This window comes from Notechis scutatus, chromosome 3 (assembly GCF_049901735.1).
Source record: "Notechis scutatus isolate UNSWTSFEM ecotype Mainland chromosome 3, rNotScu1.2, whole genome shotgun sequence".
In the NCBI taxonomy this organism is placed as follows: Eukaryota; Metazoa; Chordata; class Lepidosauria; order Squamata; family Elapidae; genus Notechis; species Notechis scutatus.
Window position 1 is genome coordinate 207,956,431 of NC_142011.1, and position 23,771 is coordinate 207,980,201.

Below are 23,771 nucleotides of genomic sequence, written 5' to 3' on the forward strand. Positions count from 1 at the left end.
ATTTTCTTTTCTATTCTATTCTATATTTTCTTTTCTATTTTCTTTTCTATTCTATTCTTTCCTTATTCTATTCCATTCTATTCTTCTCGTCTTTATTCTTCTCTTCTCTTCTATTCCTAATTCTTATTTCTATTCTACTCCATTCCAATCCGTTTCATTCTATATTTTATTATTCTATTCTATTCTTCTCTTCATTCTTCTTTTCTCTTCTCTTCTTCTCTTTATTATTCTTTTCTCTTCTATTCTCTTCTTCATTTTATAGAGCACTGCACCAGAACAACTAGACACAAGGACAGTTTTTTCCCCTAACACCATCACTCTGCAGCTATATAAATAATTCCCTCAACACTGTCCAACTATTTACAAAGTCTGCACTACTATTACTATTAACCTTCTCATCACTCCTAATCTCCCATCATCTCCTCCCACTTGTGACTGTATGACTGTAACCATGTCACTTGTATTTATATTGTATTTATATTGTATTTATATTGACTGTTTCCTAGTATGTTTTGATTGCTTATTGTACCTATGACCATTATTAAGTGTTGTACCTGGTGATTCTTGATGAATGTATCTTTTCTTTTATGTACATTGAGAGCATTTGTACCAAGGCAAATTCCTTTTGTGTCCAATGACACTTGGCCAATAAAGAATATTCTCTTCTCTTCTCTTATTCTATTTATTTTCTCTTCTATTATTCTATTTATTATCTCTTCTCTTCTATTTATCCTTTTCTCCTCTTTATTATCTCTTCTCTTCTTATTATCTCTTCTCTTTATTTTCTCTTCTATTATTCTTTTCTCTTCTCTTCTATTTATTATCTCTTCTCTCCTTCTCTTTGTTCTCTTCTCTTTATTATCTCTTCTCTCCTCTTTATTATCTCTTCTTATTCTCTTTATTATCTCTTCTTATTCTATTTATTATCTCTTTTCTCTTCTATTTATTATCTCTTCTCTCCTTCTCTTTATTATCTCTCTTTTCTCTTTTTTTTTTTTTATTATCTCTTCTCTCCTTCTCTTTATTATCTCTTCTATTTATTATCTCTTCTCTTCTCTTTATTATCTCTTCTCTCCTCTTTATTCTCTCCTCTTTATTATCTCTTCTCTTATTCTCTTTATTATCTCTTCTTATTCTATTTATTATCTCTTTCTCTCTTTATTATCTCTTCTTCTCTTTATTATCTCTTCTTTATTATCTCTTCTCTTCTCTTTATTATCTATTCTCTTCTTTATTATCTATTCTCTCCTCTTTATTATCTATTCTCTTATTCTCTTTATTATCTCTTCTTATTCTATTATCTCTTTTCTCTTCTATTTATCTCTTCTGCTCTTTATTATCTCTTCTCTTTATTATCTCTTCTTATTCTATTTATTATCTCTTTTCTATTTATTATCTCTTCCCTCCTTCTCTCATTATCTCTTCTCCTCTTTATTATCTCTTCTTATTCTATTTATTATCTCTTCTCTCCTTGTCTTTATCATCTCTTCTCTTTTCCATTGCCCGCTCAGCCTCCCACCTAAGCTTAAAGCGAGCGCGGGAGTGCGAGCCGCCTGCCCTTTTTCCCTCGGTGACGTCACCGCGTTCTAATCCCCGGGGTTGCCCCGGGAGATCGAACCCTCCGGGGCTCCGCCTTTCCTCCCCTGGGAAAAAGGCAGCTCCGAGGCGGGGCCCGAAGACCGAGGACCCGCCCTTCCCTTCTCCCCATTGGCCAGAAGAGCCGCCCTTTCCAGACCGCGGGGCTCCGCCATTAGACAAGCCCGGCCCCTGCCTGCGCCCTTTGCGAAGGCTGGAGAGAGAAAAGAGGCTGTCCGCGAGCCGAAGCTTCTTCGGGGCGCCGGGAAGAAGGGGCGGCTCTGGATCGAGCGCAAGAGACGGGGGTTGCAGAAGCCCCTCCCTGCCTTTGTTTTTTTTGCAAGCCCCCCGCTTTGCAGAGCCCTCCCCGAAGTTGGCAGACCTCCAGATTTTGCAACAACAACAAAAAAACCCACCCAAAAAATCCTCTCCAGCAAAATTGGCATTTATCGGGGAGCAATCCCCCCGCTGGAGGGATTTTAAGAACCCCCCTTCCCAGCCCTGAAGTTGCCAGAAAGGGGGGGGGGGCTTTTAGGGCTCCCTTGCAGAGGAAGGGGTCCCCCTCCCCACTCCACCAAACAAGTCAGGGAAAGCTGCACTCCCCCTTTCCATTTTTGGGGGGGAGGGGGCTGCTGCTGGTAGTGGTGCTGCGAATTGCCCCGGACAGATGCCCTCTTCGTGCCAGCCGAGATGACCCCAGAAGAAGAAGAGAGCCCCCCAGGAGGGGAGGCTGATGGGGAGCCAGCCGGCCAGCCTCCCTTCTTCCCCAGGCATCTTTCCAAGAGCTGCAACCTGCAGAAGGTGAGGCTGAAAGGGAGGGGGGCAAGGGGTGGAGGTGGGTGGGTGCCTTTTTAGGTTTCTCCCTGCCCACGGCTCTACTTTGGTGGGACTCATGGGGTGGGGGTGGGGAGATGAGTCTGCCTACTGAGATGAGGTGGACCGGTTGCATTGCATTCGTGGTGTGGAGACAATAACTTGGTCCTCGACACCAATAAGAGCAAGGAGCTGATAGCGGACTATATAGAAGGAACAGATCAGACCTCCAGCCCCTTATCAAGGGAGACCGAGGGGAGCAAGTGGACAGTTTTAAGTTTCTGGGTGTTACCCTAAAAGAGGACCTGACCTGGGATGCCCACATTGCAGCCCTGGTCAAAAGGGCCCAGCAGAGATTATACTACCTGAGGCTTCTCAGGAAACAACAACTGAATGGAAAACTGCTGATCTTCTCTCGCTGCACCATAGAGAGTATCTTAACTTACTCTGTATGGTTTGCCAATTGCACAGGGGCAGATAGGACAGCACTCCAGAGGGTTAATGTCATTGCCCAGAAGATCATGGGTTGCCCTCTCCCCTCTTTGGAAGAGCTTTAGAGCTCCCGCTGCCTTAAGAAAGTTCAAAACATCCTCAAAGATCCATCTCATCCTGGGAACCCTTTTTTGTTAACTATTACCATCTGGCAGACGGTACAGAATAATAATAAAAACAAGGACAAACAGGCTGAAAAATAGCTTCTATCCCAGGGCAGTAACTCTATTGAACTCTACTGTATAGTCCGGTGTTGGTGGGGTGTCGGAGGTTTTCAATTCAATGTGTGGCGTGTGAAGGATGTGTGTTTGTGTTAATTTTCATGGTCATGATGGCATTTAATTTCGTTGTACGAGGTGCAATGACACTAAACTAAACCCAACCCAACCCAACCAAAACGTTTCCTCGCCTGGGACTCTGGGAAGGCACCTAATGGGAGCTTCTGGCCAGGGCTGGGCACCAGGTTGGGGGAAGGCTAAGGAGATCGACCAGCCAGCCCTTCCTCCTCGCTTTCCAAATTCCCACCCATTTTCAGTCCTGGGGGTAGGGTGGGGGTGAGAAGCGAACTTTCCAGAGTTCTTTTTTTTCCCCCACAAGGCTGCCTGGTCTGCAGGCACCCAAATATGTCTTGAAACCACCTCCTTGAAACGGAGAAGACCAGGAGGTGAACTGGGGGGAGCAGAAATGGGCTCCCGAGGAAGACGAGTGACCCTCGCCCGCTAAAGCACATCTTGTCTGAGGTTCTTCTTCCCTTTATCCCCCAAAATGCTCTTCCTGGGCTCCACAGTCTCTTGGTCGGCTTCCAACAACTAGATGAGGGTTTAGAAAATGGGTTCCAATCAAAGAGAATATCTTTAGCTCGAGGTTGTATTGAGGGGTCCTGGGTCCTGTTCTCTGTGCTTGGTGGTTTTCTTGCAGATGTTTCATGACCCAACTAGGTAGCATAATCAGTGCTAGAACGGAGAGATTTGTGGGGAGGAGGAGGAGGAGGAGAACTTAAGGGTCCTTGGTGCTCTCTGAGCTTGGTAGTTTTCTTGCAGACGTCTCATGACCTAACTAGGTAACATCATCAGTGCTGGAAGGGCGGGGATTTGTGGGGAGGAGGAGGAGGAGGAGAACTTAAGGGTCCTTGGTGCTCTCTGAGCTTGGTGGTTTTCTTGCAGACGTCTCATGACCTAACTAGGTAACTTCATCAGTGCTAGAAGGAAGAGATGTTTATGGAATAGAGAAGAGGAGGAGGAGGGGGAAGAGAAGGATTGTGGGGTCCTTGGTGCTCTCTGAACTTGGTGGTTTCCTTGCAGACATTTCATGACCCAACTAGGTAGCATCATCAGTGCTAGAAGGGAGTGGGGTTTGTGAGAGGAGGAGGAGGAGGGTGGAGGTTACAGGAGGAGGACTGTGGGGTCCTTGGTGCTCTCTGAGCTGGGTGGTTTCTTTGCAGAAGTTCCATGACCCAAACTAGGGGAACATCCTCAGCCTCTGGTTACCCGTCTAGTTTGGATAATGAAACGCCTGCAAGAAAATAATTAACCCGGAAAAGGCTCCCGCTGGACTTCTATCCAGTGATGGTGGTTTGGGCATGATCTCCGGATGCAGTTTCTTGATGAGCAACGAGACTTTCCCACTCTGGACAAATTTTCTGGAGCCTGCTTTGGTCCAAGGAAGACCTGAAATGGCCACCGAGGTGGAGGCATCCTCTCTTGAGACATCCTGTTCCCTCATGTGCTACCTTTAAACCCGTTGCTTAATCACACCTGTTGTCGAGATTGTCTTGTAAACAGCTTTTGTAATCGACTCTCCTCGCCTGTTGAGTATCGAAAAACCTGAGAGCCAGTCAGTTCTTGATTTCTTTTTCTTTTCTATTTATTTATTTTTTATTTTAATTATAAGAATACAACACGGTTCATCCGTTCTGGCATTACAACTGCTGTTGTACATACATAACTTTTACTTCTCCATTTACAATCTTCTTGTTTAATACATTGTTTACAAATTATTCTAATTAATAAACAATTGTTCACTTATTCTAATCATCATAGCTACTTATGTTTGGTTATAATTTCAGTTAATTTTGGTTACAATATTGAATTGGCTAAATGGCAAAAGCTTTGGACCATCAATAAGAAAATAACATTGGCCATGGCCTGCCAGGAAAACCTTTATAAGATGTTTTACAGGTGGCATCTTCCGCCAGCAAAGCTTTTCCAAAACGTTCGAAAAAGATTTTCTCCAAATTGTTGGAAGTGCAAAGATGTATCAGGCACATTTTTTTCACATGTGGTGGACCAGCAATGCTGCAAAAAAGTATTGGAGGCTAATCTAGACATGGTTGGAACAAATGCTGGGAGAATGTATTCCATTTAAGTCACTTCCTGATTTCTGATCTGCAAGACTTGCCAAAGTGCATTTTGCACTTCTTTTTAAAAATAAATTTAAGTCAGCAAAGAGCTTGAAACCTTGTGTGTGTGTGTGCTAAATTCGTGCTGGGGGTGTGGGATACATCGACAACCCCTGAAGTGTCTTTTGGAAAGGATAAGGCGATTTTTCGCAGCGGCTTGTATGTGCGATCCAATCGCTGCAAAATTGTGTCAAATTGCAACCTGATAGCTGTAAAAAAGGTATTTTAATTATATATATATATATATATATATATATATATATATATATATATATATATATATATATATATATATATATATATATATGTTTTCTTAAGTTTTGGGTACTTACATGTATGGTGTTCGGCTTGGTTCGGGTATTTTCCCACGTCATTGTAGTTCTTTTAAAGTTGTAGCAACGTTTCAGCAGAATCTCATCTGCCATCATCAGGCTTCTGTATTGTGTCCGTCTGTGGGTCAGACTTTTACAGTGGTTTCAGAAACCACTGTAAAAGTCTGACCCACAGACGACACAAACAGAAGCCTGATGATGGCAGATAGTTGCTGAACATGCTAACTTAAAGAAAATGACGTGAAATCAACCAACCAACACTCATATCATACTCATACATACATACATACATACATACATACATACATATATATATATATATGGATCTTTGGTTATTCAGGTTCTCTCCGCGTAAGATTCAAAGTATCTAGGCAGCGTTTGGCGAGGTCCACTCGCCATCTTCAGGCTGGTGCTTTCGGCTTAGTGCCAGTGCAAGCAGCGTGTGACCGGAGCTGCCATCTCTCTATAAAGAGAGTATATATACTTGTATATATAGAGAGATGGCAGCTCGGTCACGCTGCTTGCACTGGCACTAAGCAAGCACCAGCCTGAAGATGGCGAGTGGGACCTCGCCAACGCTGCTCAGATACTTTGAATCTTACGTGAGGAGAGAACAAATAACCAAAGATCCACATACAAATACCCGCGAGAACCTCAGAAAACATATATATATATATATATATATATATATATATATATATATATATATATATATATATATATATATATATATATATATATATATACATATACATATATATATATACATACATATATACATATATACATACATATACATATACATATACATATATATATATATATATATATATATATATATATATATATATATATATATATGTTTTCTTAAGTTTTCGGGTACTTACATGTATGGTGTTCGGCTTGGTTGGGTATTTTCCCACGTCATTGTAGTTCTTTTAAAGTTGTAGCAACGTTTCAGCAGAATATATATATATATATATATAAAGGGGTGAAAGTTGGGGTGGTGGTGATTTATTATTATTATTTCCAGATTTTGTTCTATTGTACTTTATTAATTTATTTGATTCTTTTTGTTCGTTTTTATTTTTTTGTTTGTTTGTTTTAAACATGGTTTTACATTCTATAAGCCGCCTCGAGTCGCCATGGGTGAATAGACAGCAATATACATTCTTTTTTTTTTTAGTAACATTTTTTTTATTTTTATACACAAAAAATCCATTCCATTTCAATCCATTCCATTGTGTCATTTAGATACATATCCCAGTTACTCTTAACCATGATTAATAATATTCTTATCAAATTTAACAACATAACAATAATCACATTCCCATATATATAATATAAATGAAGTCCACTATGTTTATGACATTAGTTTCGCTTATTGCTCTATGAATACATCTAATCCCTTTTAATTTGTTCTATTTTCTATCCACTGATAAAGCAAATCCCGTACCATATAATATTCAGATTCTTCTTTTTCTTTAATTTCTAGTGTCAGTCTATTCATTTCTGCACATTCAAATATTTTTTCAATTATTTTTCGCTCTATTCGGTATCTTATCATTCTTCCAGTTTGGGGCAAATACAATTTCTAGACGCTGTTAACACATGTATAATTAAATAAGCCTTTTCTTTGCTATAACCTTCTAGTACCATTCCAAGTAAAAATATTTCAGGCTTCAAATTTATGTGTTGTTTAATCATTTTTTCCAACCATGTGTGTGTTTTAGTCCAATACCTTTTAGCTTCTGTGCAAGGCAGCAATATAAATTCAATAAATAATAATTTTTGCTTCTGCTAAAAATGTTTTTAAAAACATTTAAATATGTCATTTAAATGTTTATTAAATTAAATAACAGTAGTCCTCAATTTACAACGGTTCCTTTAGTGACCAAATGACAACCACACTGAAAAATGTGACATGACCGTTTTTCACACTTACAACCGTTGCAGCATTCCCCATGGTCACGTAAACTTATCACCTGCAGTGATTCACTTAACAATGGTGGCAAAAAAGGTCATAAAAAGGGGCAGGCTTCACTGAACACCTGTCTCGCTTAGCAACGGTAATCTTGGGCTCAATTGTCGTAAGTCGAGGATTATCTAATATGCTATCCTGATCTGGAACTTTCTTGCCTTGATTGTCACAAATGACGTTGGCCATTTAAGTCACCTCTATAATTATGACTTAAGTGTATAAGTGCAAGAAAATTTCCATGTCAGAATACAGGTCCTCAATTTACGACCACAACTGAGCCCAAAATTTATGTTGCTAAGCGAAATGTGTGTTAAATGAGTTTTGCCTCGTTTTACGACCTTCCTTGACAGCGTCGTTAAAGTGAATCCCTGCAGTGGGTACATTTTGTCGAAACGGTCGTTAAGTGAATCTGGCCTCCCCCTCCATGGACTTTGCTTGTCCGAAGGTCGCAAAAGGACACCACGTGACACTGGGGACAACGCGACCGTCGTAAATACGAGTCAGTTAAATCACGTGACCATGGGGATTCTGCAAACGGTAATTAACTGTGAAAAACGGTCCTAAGTCCCTTTTTTCACTGCCGTTGTAACTAAGTGAGCCTGTAATATAGGAAACACCACTTGCTTAAAATTTTATTTGAAACTGCCTGGAATGGGGAGAAATGTTACTTTTCAGAATTGTTCCAAATTAACAGATTGACAGTGTGGGAAGGTACCTTGGAGGTCATCTAGTCCAGCCCCCTTCCCCAGCAGGAGACCCTACACCATTCCTGACAGATGGCCATTCAGTCTCTTCTTGAAAGCTTCCAGTGATGAAGCTCCCACAATTTCTGAAGGCAACTTCTGTTCCTTGGGTTGATTGCTTTCACTGTCAGAAAATTTCTCCTTATTTCCAGGTTGAATCTCTTCTTGTTCAGTTTCCATCCATTATTCCTTGTCTGGCCTTCGGGTGCCTTAGAAAATAGCTTGACCCCCCTCCTCTCTGTGGCAGTCCCTCAAATATTGGAAGATGCTCTCCTTTCTCCCCTGGTCCTTCTCTTCCCTAGACTAGCCAGGCCCAGTTCCTGCAACCGTTCGTCGTATCTTTTAGTCTTCAGTCCCCTAATCATCCTGGTTGCTCTTCTCTGCACTTTTTCCAGAGTCTCTACCTCTTTTTTATAATGTGGTGACCAAAACTGGATGCAGGACTCCAGGTGTGACCTTACTAAGGCTTTATGGAGTGGTATTAGTACCTCCCTTGATCTGGATTGTATACCTCTGTTAATGCAGTTTAGGATTGCATTAGCTTTTTTGGCGGCTGCTGCACACGGCTGGCTCCTATTTAGCTGGTTGTCCACTAAGACTCCAAGATCCTTCTCCCAGTTCCTGCTATTGAGCCTGGTTTCACCCAGTCTAAATCATTTAACAGCTGCTGCCACTTCTCCCAACTGGTTTATGCTAGAATTATTATTTTTTAAAATTATTTTCCTTGTTGACTTGAACAAGCAAAAAGAAAAATGAAAGTTTAATCTTTTCCTACCTGAGGCCAAAAAAGGCAACAGGAAATTTGTGATTTGCAAAATGCATGGGGATGTTCAACGGGGTGATGAATTATTGGCTTTGGGAATCCAGAAAAAAATATTCTATTTGACTTTACTGTGGCTGCACAGTACAGATAATCCTCGATTTATGACGGCTGCTTAGTAATTTATGATGCCCCCTCCCCCCATAGGTATAGGTAGTCCTCGACTTCCAACCACAATTAAGCTCCAGATTTTTGGTTGTTAAGCAAGACAGTTGTTAAGTGAGCTTTCCTCCATTTTACGACCTTCCTTGACCCAGTCATTCAATGAATCACTACCCTTGTTAAGTTAGGAACACGATTGTTAAGCGAATCTGGCTTTTCCCATTAACTTTGTTAATCAAATGGTCACAAAAATGGATCACCTGTCCCTGGGACACTACTGCCGTTTTAAATTTGAGTCAGTTACCATGTAGCATTTAAATTTTGATTTCCTGACGACGGGGATGCTACAAACAACAGTCATAAGTGTGAAAAAACTACCATCAGTCACTTTTTTTCTGCTGTAATTTCTTCTGTTGTAACTTTGAACTAAACAAACTAAACGAACTGCTGTAAGTCAAGGACTAGATGTACTTAAAATTGATTCCGATGGCCACACCTATCCCCTATATTTATAGCAGTTTGCAGAGTCCCACAGTCACATAATGATGGTTTTTTTTTTTTTTTGCCAAAAATGCATTTATTCTGGTTTTCAGCAAAAAAAAAAAATATAGCGAACAGTGAGTTCACTTAGAAACCTGGGTGTTTGCTTAATGGCCATGCAGTTATTAAACAACCGATGCAGAAAAAAAGGGGTTAAGAATTGGTCCTATCACATGGTGAGCTGTTTTATGACCGTCGTGATTAGTGACCGTAAATGGGCAGACTCAATTACTGCCATAAAATGAGGACTGACTACCTGTAGTCTTAACACATTTTGGAAGGTATCAGATGAAGGAAATCAGAGTTACGCTTGAAAATAATTTAACCCCTCTGGGGGGAGGGAGATGGCTTGGGAGTGTTTCTCATATGTTGGGAAACTTTTGAGTTTCTGAAAAGAAGTTTTGGGTAATAAAGGGGAAAGTTTGGGAAACCTTTGGCTTAAGATCTTTTGCAGAGTACAGCGATTGTGTTGTGATTCATTATGGATGGGTTTCCGTGTTCGTTTTTTTCAGTGTGCTTGCTAAGGGCGGCGGGGGCAGGCGTTTAAACGAAACCTAATAAAATAAAATAACAGGTGAATAATCCTGCAAAATTGATGTTGGGAGGGAGGAAGAAAATGGAGGTGAAGGGAGGAGAAAAAGAAGGAGGGAGGAAATAGGGGAGGGAGGAAGAAAGAAAATGGAGAAGGAAGGAGAGAAAGGAGGGAGAAATAGGAAGGAGGGAAGAAAGAAAGGAAATAGAGCCAGAAGAGAGAGAAATAGGAAGGAAGCGGGGGGAGGAGGAAGAAAAAGAAGGAAATGGAGAAGAAAGAGAAACAAAAGAAGGAGAAAAAGGAAGGGCGAAGGAAGGAGAGAAAGAAAAGGGAGGAAGGAGAGAAGGATGGGAAAGAAATAGGAAGGAGGGGAAGGAAAGAAGGAAATGGAGAACAGAAAGAGAAAGAAAAGAAGGAGAAAAAGGAAGGGGGAGGAAGAAGAGAAAGAAGAGGGAGGGAGATAGACTGTCCCGCTTAAGCAGGGGGTTGGACTAGATGACCTCTAAGATCCCTTCCAACTCTTATCATTCTATGAAATAGGAAGGAGGGAAGAAGGGGAAAGGAAATAAGGAAATGGAGAAGAAAGGAGAGAAAGAAAAAAGGAAGGGGGAGGAATGGGAGAAAGAGAGGGAGGGAGGAGAGAAAGGAGAAGGGAAGGAAACGAAAGGGGAAAAGAAAGGAAACAGAAAGGGAAAGAAAAAAAGAAAGGGGAAAGGGAAAGGAAAGGAAAGGGAAGGAAGACACAATGGTTGCAAAAATTCATTGCCAGGTCTGGTTTATTTCTCACAGATTGCTTTCCTCCTTTTTTGTGGACTTGGGGAAGCCCCTGGTTGTCCATTTGACCCACAAGGAGAGGTGGGGGTTCCCCCTCTTTTTCCAAAACTTGATGTGGCGGCCCCTCCAAATCTCAGAAGTTTTTAAAAGAGGGAAGGGGGAGCAAAGCAGCCCACCCACTCACCCCCCCTCAATCCCCAGGCACGCATTGTCGAGGGGTTGAAGGTTGCCATGGCGACCAGGCCCTGGCTAGGCCGTTATCTCTCTGGCCTAATGAAAGGGCCTGGTCAGGAGGCCTTTCGTCCATCTGCTTCCAGCCGGGCCTGCTTGCTCCCTGGGATTTTCCCCTTTTATATTTTTCTTTCTCCCCCAAAAATACAGGTAAGTCCTCGACTTAACAACCGCAACTGAGCCCAAAAGCTTCCTTTGCAAGACGGTTGTTAAGTGCGTTCGGCCCCATTTTACGACCTTTCTCGCTGTTAAGGGTCTGTGTTTTGATCACGTGACTGTGGAGATGCTGCGGTGGCCTTAAGAGTGAAAAAAAAACCAGTCATAAATTACTTTTTTTCCCAGTGCCGTTGTAACTTTGAATGGCCACTAAGTGAAGTGTTGTAAATCGAGGACTACCTGTAATCCCCTTTCATGGGTCTCTGAATTGGTTGCATGGGACTTAAATTCCCAGAATTCCCAAACTGGAAGCTGAAAGAAAAGACCAATGTTTTTGGAGCTTGGCCCATTTAAGATGGGTGGACTTCAACTCCCAGAATTCCCCACCCTGCATGCTAAAAAAATAGTCCAATGTTTTTCAAGATTGGCCCCTTTAAGATGGATGGACTTCAACTTCAATAGCTAGCTAAGGAATTCTGGGAGTTGGTCCATCCACCTTAAAGTGGCTCGCAGAAATGGGACGCAGAATTCCATCTCCGCGATCAGTGCACCTGTACCTGTCGCTCCCGCACACGGCCCAGTTACAAACCACTCACAGCCCACTAGTGGGCAGTGGCCCACAGGTTGGGCACCTCTGAAGTAGAAGACATCCTTCCAACTCTGTTACTTTGTTATTCTGATGTTGTTACCTAGTTGGGTAATGAAATGTCTGCAAGAAAACCATCAAGCTCAGAGAGCATCAAGGACCCCATAGTTGTTGTTGCTGGTATTCTTCTTCTTCTTCTTCTTCTTCTTCTTCTTCTTCTTCTTCTTCTTCTTCTTCTTCTTCTTCTTCTTCTTCTTCTTCTTCTTCTTCTTCTTCTTCTTCTTCTTCTTCTTCTTCTTCTTCTTCTTCTTCTTCTTCTTCTTCTTCTTCTTCTTCTTCTTCTTCTTCTTCTTCTTCTTCTTCTTCTTCTTCTTCTTCTTCTTCTTCTTCTTTTTTATTTTTATTTTTATTTTTATTTTTATTTTTATTTTTATTTTTATTTATTTTTGTTAATTGTTTACAAGATAATAGGTATAAGTAAAAACATAGTTATGAATGCATGGATACATATAAGAAAAATAAAAGAAACAATAGGACAGGGACGGTAGGTACGTTGGTGTGCTTATGCACCACCACCCCTACCGACCTCTTAGGAAAGGGGTGAGGTCAATAGTAGACAGTCTATCTTCTTCTTCTTCTTCTTCTTCTTCTTCTTCTTCTTCTTCTTCTTCTTCTTCTTCTTCTTCTTCTTCTTTTTTTTTTTTCTCCTCCTCCTCCTCCTCCTCCTCCTCCCTCCTCCTCCTCCTCCTCCTCCTCCTCGCAAACCCTACTCCCTTCTAGCACTTATGAGGTCACCTAGTTGGGTAATGAAAGGTCTGCAAGAAAGCCGCCCAGCTCAGAGAGCGCCAAGGACCTCATAGTTAAACACACACACACACACACACACACACACACACAGCTACCAATAGTTCTTTTCTGTTCACCGATTCTTGTTTTCTTCCGTCTTCTCTCCTGCTCTTAATTGCGTTGGCTTAACTATTCCATCCGGCTTTCCTTCATTTTGCAAAAACGCTGCTTCCCCAGATCGGGAACTGCGTGATTGGGAAACCTATGTTTGTGTTTTACTTTCCAGCTTGTTCCTGGGAATTGCAGTAGACCGATCGTGCTCTTCGTTACGTGCAAAATCAGCAAGGGCAGCCAACAAAAATAACGCCTTAAATTTGTGCAACCAAAGGCGATAACAACTCCAGCTTGTTCTCTGTCAGCAGGGAACGTCTCTCTTTTGCAAAACTAAACACGGCCACACCCAACCAGCTGTGTAGAAAGAATTTGGATGGCCTTAATCCAATCTGGTGTCCTACACATGGGATATATAGAATAACAGAGTTGGAAGGGACCTTGGAGGTCTTCTAGTCCAACTCCCTGCTTAGGCAGGAAACCCTACACCACTTCAGACAAATGGTTATCCAACCTCTTTTTAAAAATTTCCAGTGTTGGAGCATTCATAACTTCTGGAGGCAAGTTGTTCCAGTGATTAATTGTTCTCGCTGTCAGGAAATTCTTCCTTATTTCTAGGTTGCTTCTCTCCTTGATGAGTTTCCATCCATTGCTTCTTGTCCTGCCCTCAGGTGCTGTGGAGAATAGCTTGACTCCCTCTTCTTTGGGGCAGCCCCTGAGATATTGGAAGACTGCTGTCATGTCCCCCCTTGTCCTTCTTTTCATCAAATTAGACATCCCCAATTCCTGCAACCATTCTTCATATGTTTTAGCCTCCAGTCCCCTAATACTCTTGGTTGCTCTTCTCTGTACTCTTTCTAGAGTCTCAACATCTTTTTTTACATCGTGGTGACCAAAAGTGGATGCAGGATTCCAGGTGTGGCCTTACTAAGGCCCTTATACAGCGGAATTAACACTTCACATGATCTTGATTCTATCCCTCTGTCTAGAACTGTGTTGGCTTTTTTGGCAGCTGCTGCACAAGGCTGGCTCACATTTAAAGGGTTGTCCACTCTCACAGTTCCTACTATTGAGCAATATATACCATATATACTGTACCTGTGCATTTGGTTTTTCTTGCCTAAATGTAGAACCTGTCAGGATTCCAGCAATCGCTCTAATTAAATCATGATTCAAGAGCCAAACTTCAAGAAACTTCAAAAGATTCATTCAAGGCAACATCCTGGCACTGCCCTGTATGAAGCCAACTCTGGCCTACATCATTTACAATCCCCTGTGACCCTGTTTCCCCCTCTTCCCCCTGGGTGTCTCATAAATCAGATTCTCCCACTGAGCACCTTCACAGGCTGGGTGTCATCATTCACATTCTCAAATTATATGTATTCCGCAGGCAAAAAAGCTCTGGTATTTTAATGACAATATTTTAAAGATAAGAGTTGGAATGTACTTTCGCTTCCAAACTTCTGCACTGCCCTTCCAGATTTCCTTCCCCCTCCTTTTTTTTTTAATGACAACTATTGAAACAGGCATAGGAATGTTTTATGAGTTGACAGAACCTTCCTTTTTTCACCCTTGAATTTCATTTTGTTAGATAGCGCCCAATGTTCAAGTCTGTCCAGATCCTTCCGTATCTTAAGCCTAACTTCTGGAGTGTTGGCTATTCCTGCCAGCTTGGTGTCATCTGCAAATTTGATGTGATGGGCACTGACCTCCTAAATCTCTACACAGCTGGAATCTGGTAGTGAGCATTGAAGTTCTAGCATCAGAAGGTCACCAACTTGGAAGAAGGAGAGGTTGGCATGTTTCAAAGGAAGACTAAGGTGTCTTCAAAGATGTTTTCCCTTTGGTGTGGAGAATGGTGGGGCTGAGGAGACGTTGTCCTAAGTGGTTTGAAGGTGAAGTAAAAGTTTGCCACGAGATGTGGTGATGGTTATCATCTTAGGCTGGCTTCAAAGCAAGGTTGGTCCAATTCATGGAAGTCTTATGGATCAGCACTTCTTAACCTTTGAAGGCAGCAGGACCAACTCCGTAGAGCATCTACTGCTGGTCCTCCTTGGTTGGCCACTGTGAGTACGTATGGATTAGATAGGTCGGGTCCTATCCAGTGGAACACAGCTGACAATTCTGAAGCACTGAGGCAGCCTCGAAATCACATTAACTAAATAAAAAAGTTGCTATCCCAAGTATTTCTGCTTGTAGCACTGCTGATGTTATCTAGTTTGGTAAAGAAATGTCTGCAAGAAAACAATCAAGGCGAGAGAGCTGCAAGTCCTCCTCCTCCTCCTCCTCCTCCTCTTCCTCCTTCAGAAACCCCCTCTCTTCTAGCATTGCTGATGTTACCTAGTGGGGTAATGAAACATCTGCAAGAAAACAGCCAAGCTCAGAGAGCTGGAAGGACCTCACAGACTTCTTCTTCTTCTTCTTCTTCTTCTTCTTCTTCTTCTTCTTCTTCTTCTTCTTCTTCTTCTTCTTCTTCTTCTTCTTCTTCTTCTTCTTCTTCTTCTTCTTCTTCTTCTTCTTCTTCTTCTTCTTCTTCTTCTTCTTCCTCCTCCTCCTCCTCCTCCTCCTCCTCCTCCTCCTCCTCCTCCTCCTCCTCTTCACAACCTCCCTCCCTTTGAGGAAAGGAAAAAAGAAACCTTGCCCTTTAAGGAATAGGCAAAGTTCTTTCCTTTTGTGGATTCAAATTTCCCGGCTGGGAGAAATGCAAAATGATTTGGTCAGCTGCGTTGAAAGTCAGAATCAGTTTATTAATAGGAAGGCAGGTAAGAAATCTTACAGTGTTCCTAGGATTAATCTAATCTTGTGAGTAGAGAAACCCCTTTTTTTATACCCTTCAGATCCTTTGATTTTGTAAGTGTGAACCCTTGAAGTCTTTGATTTGTGGAGTTCCTGTTTCTTGATATTGGGATCTGGGATCTTGGTAGGAGTAATTGTTTTATAGTAGCTGTTTGTTCACTTTGTAGCTGCTTGTTGCATTAGGTTGCAATATCCTGAGTTTCCTTTTGGTTTGCTTTTCACAAGTTTTTATAACTTGCCATCTATTTGATTTCTATGGGAAAAGATCTTAGCTAGTTTGTAGGGTTTTTTTTCTCTGTATCTCACGCTTGTAATTTTCTCCTTCCTTTGTTGCGAAAAGTAAGCTGGCTCCAGCTATTTTAATAGTCCTACTTGACTATTAAGGGTGGGGGCTGTTTTCCTAGAAGAGAACAGTAACTTCCAACACCTTCTACCACTGATGATGTTAACATCTGCAAGAAAACAGCCAAACTGACAGAGCACTGAGGAGAAAGAAGGAAGGAAGGAGGAGGAAAGAGAAGGGGAGAGGGAGGGAGGGAGGAGAATGAGAATAAGGAAAGAGGGGGAGAGAGAGGGAGAAAGGAAGGAAAATGAGAAGAAGGGAGGGGAGAGGAAGGAAGGAGAATGAGAAGAAGGAGAGGGGGAGGGGAGGAGAGGGGAGGAAGGAGAATGAGAATAAGGAAAGGGGGAGAGAGAGGGAGGAAGGAAGGAGAAAGAAGAAGGGAGGGGGAGAGGAAGGAAGGAGAATGAGAAGAAGGAGAGGGGGGAGGGGAGGAAGGAGAATGAGAATAAGGAAAGGGGAGAGAGAAGGAGAAAGGTAGGAAAATGAGAAGAAGGGAGGGGAGAGAAAGGAAGGAGAATGAGAAGAAGGGAGGGGGAGAGGAAGGAAGGAGAATGAGAAGAAGGGAGGGGGAGAGGAAGGAAGGAGAATGAGAAGAAGGAGAGGGGGGAGGGGAGGAGAGGAGGGAGGAAGGAAGGAGAATGAGAAGAAGGAAAGGAGAGGGAGGAAGGAAGGATCTCTAATGATGTTACCTAGTTGGGTCATGAAACATCTCCAAGAAAACTTACCATGCTCAGAAAGCACCCAGGACCCCTAATTTCCACCCTGAGCTACAAATATTCTCCTTTTAACTGAACTTCCGAATGGAATGTCCTCTCCCTTTTTGTAGCCAGCTTACCGAAAGAAAACGGGGAGGAGGGAGACAGGCCCCGGCCTGAAGAAATTCTGACATACTTGTAACTCTTGGTTGCTAAGGCTGGGGGTTTGTTCTTTGTCCCTGTGGGAGGAGGGCTTTATCTGAAGGTCAGCCTGGGGTGTCCTGCGTCGTCGCTGACTCAACCCTCACTCTCAAAGGGGCCCTTTTCCCCACGTCAGGAAAACTTTAAAAAGTTCCATTTCATCATTTACAGGAATTGTTGGTCCTTACAATAACACTGCTTCCACACACACCCCCAACCCCACTCTGAAGATGAGTGTGCTCCAGGGAAATTTTGAAAAAAACTAAACCTCAGTGGGATTATCTTTTTCTATCTTTGTAGATAGAGAGATAGAGGTGTATAGATAGATGATAGATAGATAGATAGATAGATAGATAGATAGATAGATAGATGATAGATAGATAGATAGATAGATAGATAGATAGATAGATAGATAGATAGATAGATAGATAGATAGATAGACAGACAGACAGACAGACAGACACAGACAGACAGACAGACAGACAGACGGGGAGGGAGAGAGGGAGAGGGAGAGAGCCAAATGCCACTCATGCATCATCGCAAAATCTCCAGAACCGTAAAGCCTACAAACTTGAAATTTGGCACGTATGTTCCTCTTGGCTTCTAGGGGCTCACTAAAAAAGGATTTCTCAAAAGACCCTCAGAGCATTTAGAGTATTTCCTAGAGGAGGAGGAGGAGGATGATCTGGTGCTAAGGAGTTCTACTCCCCCTCCCCACCTGAAAAGAAATCTCTTCCAAAGGCAAAACACCAGCAGAGGAGAGGAGTTTCAGTTTCAGAGCAGTAACCAGCTTTAGTCCAGAATAGTTGAGCTAAGCCACGCCCAGGCTCCTTGCTGTCTCCTTCTTGCTCACACAGCAAGTACTCTTTCGGTTTCCAAACAGCCCTCAACTCTCTTGCACACTGACAGGATGCTAGCTAGATGAATACCGATGGATGCTGGTAGGCAGAGGCAGAATTTTTCTCCCCTTATTTTCCTCCCCAACCACGTAGTTTCGTAGCAAACTCACTTGGCTTTATCCAATACTTTGGAAGAATTTTAAACTTTTTCCCTGGGTGCCCATTTTACAGAGAGGCCTCAGCTTATGACTGCTGTGGAGCCCAGAATCTCTGTTGCTAAGCGAGCCAGTCATTAAGTGAATTTTGCCCCATTTTACGACCTTTCTGGCCCCGGTTGTTCAGTGAATCACTGCAGCTGATAGATTAGTAACCCGGTTGTTAAGTGAATTTGGCTTCCTTTGCTTGTCAGAAGGTCGCAAAAGGGGATCACGTGATCCCGGGAAACTGCGACCGTCGTAAATAGGAGTCAGTTGCCAAGTTCCGAATTTTGATCAGATGACCGTAAGGATTCTGCAGTGGTCGTAAGTATGAAAAATGGCCATCAGTCCCTTGATAGTCACTAAACGGCTGCTTATAAGTCAAGGACTACAGGTACTTAGAAATAGTTTTGTTCTAAAAGAGGATTAGATATAAGGAATTGTTAGATAATCAGGGGAATTTAAAAACAGGAAAAATTAAAAGAACAAGGTATAATTGTAGATTGATGGCCATATATGCAGATGAAAACTAGGCATAAAAAAGATATGGAGGAATTTGGAATAGAAAGGGAACCCTTCTGTTAGACCAAATTTTAACTGGTAAAGAAGAAGAAAAATTTACTAGAACATATAATTATTTACTCCAAGTAGAAATGGAGGAAGAAGTAGTTAAGGGCCCAATGATTGCTTGGGCACAAAATGTAGGTCACAGTTCGAAGATTGGGAGAAAATTTGGACCAAGAACTGCAAATTAACGCTATCAGCAGCATATAAAGAAAATTTAATCAAGATGTTTTATAGGTGGCATTTGACACCGGCCAGATTGCCCAAAATATACCCGAATATGAAACCACAATGCTGGAAATGTAAGCTCACAGATGGAACATACTATCACATGTGGTGGCAATGCCCCAAAGTTAAAAAAAATACTGGGAAAAATTGGAAAAAATTGATAAGACAAATTACAGGGTATGATATTGAATTTAAGCCAGAAGCTTTTTTACTGGGGATGATTAAAGGAAACCCAAAGAAACATATCCAATACAGAAATAGTTTTGTCCTTCATGTGTTCTTCTCCTTGTCCCAAAGGTGCTTTTTTTTTTTTTCAAGAGGCTACTGGATTATCACTTCACGTTTTGCTTCTCATCCAAAAAGCTTCTTCAGCTCTGACTAGATAGCAGGGAATGGAAGGATTGATACTCCTTGCAGACAGCTGGTCATTTGCATCCTTTTAGAGGGTCATTGAGGCCACTTGGAGGTTTATCTGTGTCCTCGGGATCGCCTGAGTGGTGCAAATGGGTGTGGAGCCTTCTTGGAACTGCTGAAAGGACTGTGGTTGTGGAGCTGTGTTTTCTGCCCTGTGTCCCTTCACTGTCACAGGCTATTGGGGATAAGTATGTTGTCTGCATCTCAAATTGCAAGGAGTATAAATCCTTCCATTCCCCATCATCCAGTCAGAGCTGAAGAAGCTTCTTGGATGAGAAGCGAAACGTCTTCCAAGAAAAAAAAAAAACCAGAAAGTCCAGTTGCCTCTTGAAAAAAAAGCACCTTTGGGACATCTCTGTGTTAGCTTTGTCTCTACCTTTCCTTCAATGTCCTTCAGGGACATTGTTATTATTTTTATTGTAGTCTCAAAAAAGATAATTGAGACTCTAGAAAGAGTGCAGAGAAGAACAACCAGGATGATTAGGGGACTGGAGACTAAAACATTCAAAGAACGCTTATAGGAACTGGGCCTGGCTAGTCTAGGGAAGAGAAGGACCAGGGGAGACAGGAGAGCATCTTCCAATATTTGAGGGGCTGCCACAGAGAGGAGGAAGGGGGTCAAGCTATTTTCTAAAGCACCTGAAGGCGAAACAAGGAATAATGGATGGAAACTGAACAAGGAGAGATTCAACCTGGAAATGAGAAAGTTTCTGACAGTGAGAGCAATCAACCGATGGAACAGAAGAGAAGTTGCCTTTGGAAGTTGTGGAAGCTTCATCCCTGGAGGCTTTCAAGAAGAGACTGGACTGCCATCTGTCAGAAATGGTGTAGGGCCTCCTGCTTGGGTGGAGGGTTGGACTAGGTTACAAGGTCCAACTCTGATTATCTGTTATTTGGAGTTGTTGTTCTTATGCTTCATTTCTTTTTTTGGCAGGGTTGTGACTCCTTGGCCCAGACGCAACGTACCAAGTTGCAACACCGCCGTGCAAGAATCAACCAGCAGATCAACAAAGAGATGAGGATGAGAACCGGGGCCGAGAATCTGTTCAGGTTTGCGTGGGCTAGTCAATGCCTTTTTTTCCCTTTTTTTTCTCCCTTGCTTTCCCCTACTTCCCTTTTATCCCCTTTTTCCTTTCCTGATTCCCCTAATACCCTGTTTTCCCAAAAATACAACCTACCCTGAAAGTAAGTCCTAGCTTGAATTTTTACACATGCGCCCAATATAAGCCCCACCCACGAGATAAGCCCTAATTAAGATCCCACCCACTCCAAAGTAGAGGGGTAAAAATTAAGCTAGGCTGGGGATGGGGTTGTGTGGAGCTGCCCTACTACTTAACCTTGGACAGTTGTAGTCAGGCCTCGCACACCCCGACACCTGCCTCGCCGGCCCATTTCTTCTGCCACCGGCAAGGCTGGCAAGGCTTTCCTGAAGGCCTGTGGAGCTGATAACAAGGCTTAGGATCGATCCAGAGCTGCAGAGGCCTCCAGGAAAGCCTTGAAAGCCGCAGAAGAAGAAGTTCCTAAAGGCCTCTGACAGCGAAAAGGAGGCAAAGGGGTGACGTGCACAAGTGAGGTTAGTTCATTGGATGACACCCCCCGAAAATAAGACCTGGTGCCTTTTTGGTGGCAATATATATATACATATATATAAGACAGGGTCTTATTTTCGGGGAAAGATGGTAGTTGCTTTTGTATTCTTTTTGTATGTCATGTTGTAAAACTATGTAAACAGGAAGGTTTGTGTGGGCTAAATTAGAATCCTATTTGGGAGGGTGAATAGCGCTGGTTCATCAGAATGGTTCCTTCTTTGAGATGAGTCCCCAGAAAACCGTCAAGAGGGATTGTCTTGCTTGCTTGAAGAGTGAAAAAACCCCCGGGACAGTTGGTATGCAAAGTTGTTATTCAAGGGTCAGCTGGTGACCTCCGCAGTCTCTTTTCTGCCTGACGTTCAGCATTTTGTGGCTGCTTAATGTTCAGAAACTTAGAAAGGGAGGAAAGGAAAACATTTACAGAGGTACACAATGCACACAACTGCCTATACACCCACGTAGTCCAAAGAAGGGAGATGTTGGTTGAAAACATTCAAAACATCCTTTCTGAATAGGTCAATGTACAAAAAAGTCTTCTTCTTCTTCTTCTTCTTCTTCTTCTTCTTCTTCTTCTTCTTCTTCTTCTTCTTCTTCTTCTTCTTCTTCTTCTTCTTCTTCTTCTTCTTCTTCTCCTCCTCCTCCTCCTCCTCCTCCTCCTCCTCCTCCTCCTCCTCCTCCTCCTTCTTCCTCTCCATTTCCCTCTCCTCTTCCTCCTCCTCCTTCTCTTCCTTCTCCTTTTCCTCCTCCTCCTTCTTCGTCTCCTTTGTCTTTTCCTTCTTTTCCTCCTCCTCCTCCTCCTCCTCCTCCTCCTCCTCCTCCTCCTCCTCTCCTTCTCCTTCTTCTCCCCCCATCTGTCATTGGACATTGGCGATCATGTTGGCCATCCTATTTTGATCAAACAGCCACACGAAAAAGTGCTGTTGAGTTTTCTCCAAAATAGTCCCTTAGATTTGGAAGCCAGGATGTTCTTCTGCCTGGACCTCGTTTGCCTTCAATTTTTCCCTGAAGGATTAAGTGAAAGATGCCATATTTTTCCAGGTGTTGTATCGCATGTCCAAAATACTCCAACTTCTGCTTTTTAATGGTTTTTGATTATTTCCCTTGACTTTTCCAGACTTATCCCCTCCTAGTTTCTGATTTTGTCAACCCAACTCATACATAACACCCGCCTGTAAATCCACATTTCAAATGCTTGGTGGTCTCTTCCACTGGCTTTCTGTCCAGGGACCAACTCTCCACTCCATAGTTTGATTGATTGAAAAGATGCAACATCTGACAAGCCTAGTTTTTCAATCTTAGGCTTATGTAAAACAAAAATCCCATTTATATAAATATCTTCATTGAAGGCTTTTTCAAGATTGGTGGCCATTGTGCTAAATTCCCAACCAATGCAATTTCTGTCTGTTTTTGTTGTTGTTGCATTGCAGCTCATTGTTAACTTACATCCATTTGTTTAGAAGGTTCGAAGTTATAACGGCACTGGGAGGGAAAACGTGACTTATGACTGTTTTTTCACACTTACGACCATTGTGTCATCCCCATGGTCACGTGATCAAAATTCAAAATGATAACCTGGGCCAAAAAACTTTGGATATATAGCATACATTTGGAAGATTGGGAAAACCTATGGAAAATAAATTACAAATTAAAGACTTGAGTTTCATGTTTAATGAATAATAGAATAATAATAATATCCTTATTTTTTTTTCTTTTTATTACAGGTAGTCCTCTACTTACGACCACAATTGAGCCCCCAAAATTACGTTGCTAAGTGAGAAATTCATTAAGCAGGCTTCACCCTCTTTTACGACCTTCCTTGCGACGGTTGTTAAGCGAATCAGTGCAGCTGTTTGATTCGTAACCCAGTTGTTAAGTGAATCTGGCTTCCCTTTTGACTTTGGTGGTTGGAAGGTCGCAAAAGGGGATCACCCGTGACCCCGGGAGGCTGCGACGGTCACAAGCATGGAACAGCTGCCAAGCCTCTGAATTTTGGTCACATGATCACAGGGGTACTGGAAAGGTCGTAACTGAAAAACCGGTCATAAGTCCCTTTTTTTTCAGCGCCGTTGTAACTCTGAACAGTCACTAAATGAACTGTTGTAAGTCGAGGACTAACTGGAGAGACTTAAGTAATTTTTTCTTCTCTTTTCTTCATTGTGGTCTCAGGGCCACGAGTAACCACAAAGTCAAAGAGACGGTTGCTTTGGAACTCAGCTACGTCAACTCCAACTTGCAGCTACTAAAGGAGGAACTAGAAGAGTTGAACAGTTGCATGGAAGTCTACCAGAATGACAGGTGAGGTGATTGGCAGCTGTCAGTTTGGAGTGGGGAAGCTCATGGGTTGGGAAAATTAAGTTGTCCTTTGCAACTTAATTCCCACTTAATTCCCACCTCCTGTGCCTTTTCACTGGGGATCTTGGACCTTTTCAAGTCATCCTCGACTTAACGACCATAATGGAGCCTGCTGCCCATTATGGTTGTAAAGCAGGTCGCCCATGTGACTAACCTGATTTGACAACCTTTTATGTGATGGTTGTTAGTAAACACCACAGTTATTAAGCAAAGCAATGGGGCACTTTTGCTGAAAACCGAAAACGCCCATTTTGGGCAAAGATATCTTAAAGCAAGGTCATGTCACTGCAGGATACCGTAAATAGGAATGATACAACTTGCCACAGCCAACGTACTGTGGCCAACTCACCACAGCCAATTCACCATGGCCAACTCATTACAGCCAACTTGCCATGGCCAACTCACCACGGCAAATTCATTACAGCCAATTTGTCACGGCCAACTCACGGCCAACTCATTACAGCCAACTCAGCTCACCACGGTCAACTTGCCACAGCCACACATTATGACCAACTCACCACGGCTAACACATTATGGCCAATTCAACTCACCATGACCAACTCACCACGCCCAACTCAGCT

General features: G+C 42.5%; 1 protein-coding gene across 1 annotated transcript in view; it reads left to right on the forward strand.

Moving 5' to 3' along the window:
• The first annotated feature begins 1,699 nt into the window (after positions 1 to 1,699).
• RHPN1 (rhophilin Rho GTPase binding protein 1) overlaps positions 1,700 to 23,771 on the forward strand; it is a 50,097-nt gene continuing 28,025 nt past the window's right edge. The window contains exons 1-3 of the mRNA XM_087958892.1: positions 1,700 to 2,376; positions 20,184 to 20,299; positions 23,005 to 23,133. Of these exons, the coding sequence (XP_087815018.1) occupies positions 2,266 to 2,376; positions 20,184 to 20,299; positions 23,005 to 23,133 (356 nt within the window). The 5' untranslated portion in view covers positions 1,700 to 2,265. The remainder of the gene's footprint in view (positions 2,377 to 20,183; positions 20,300 to 23,004; positions 23,134 to 23,771) is intronic.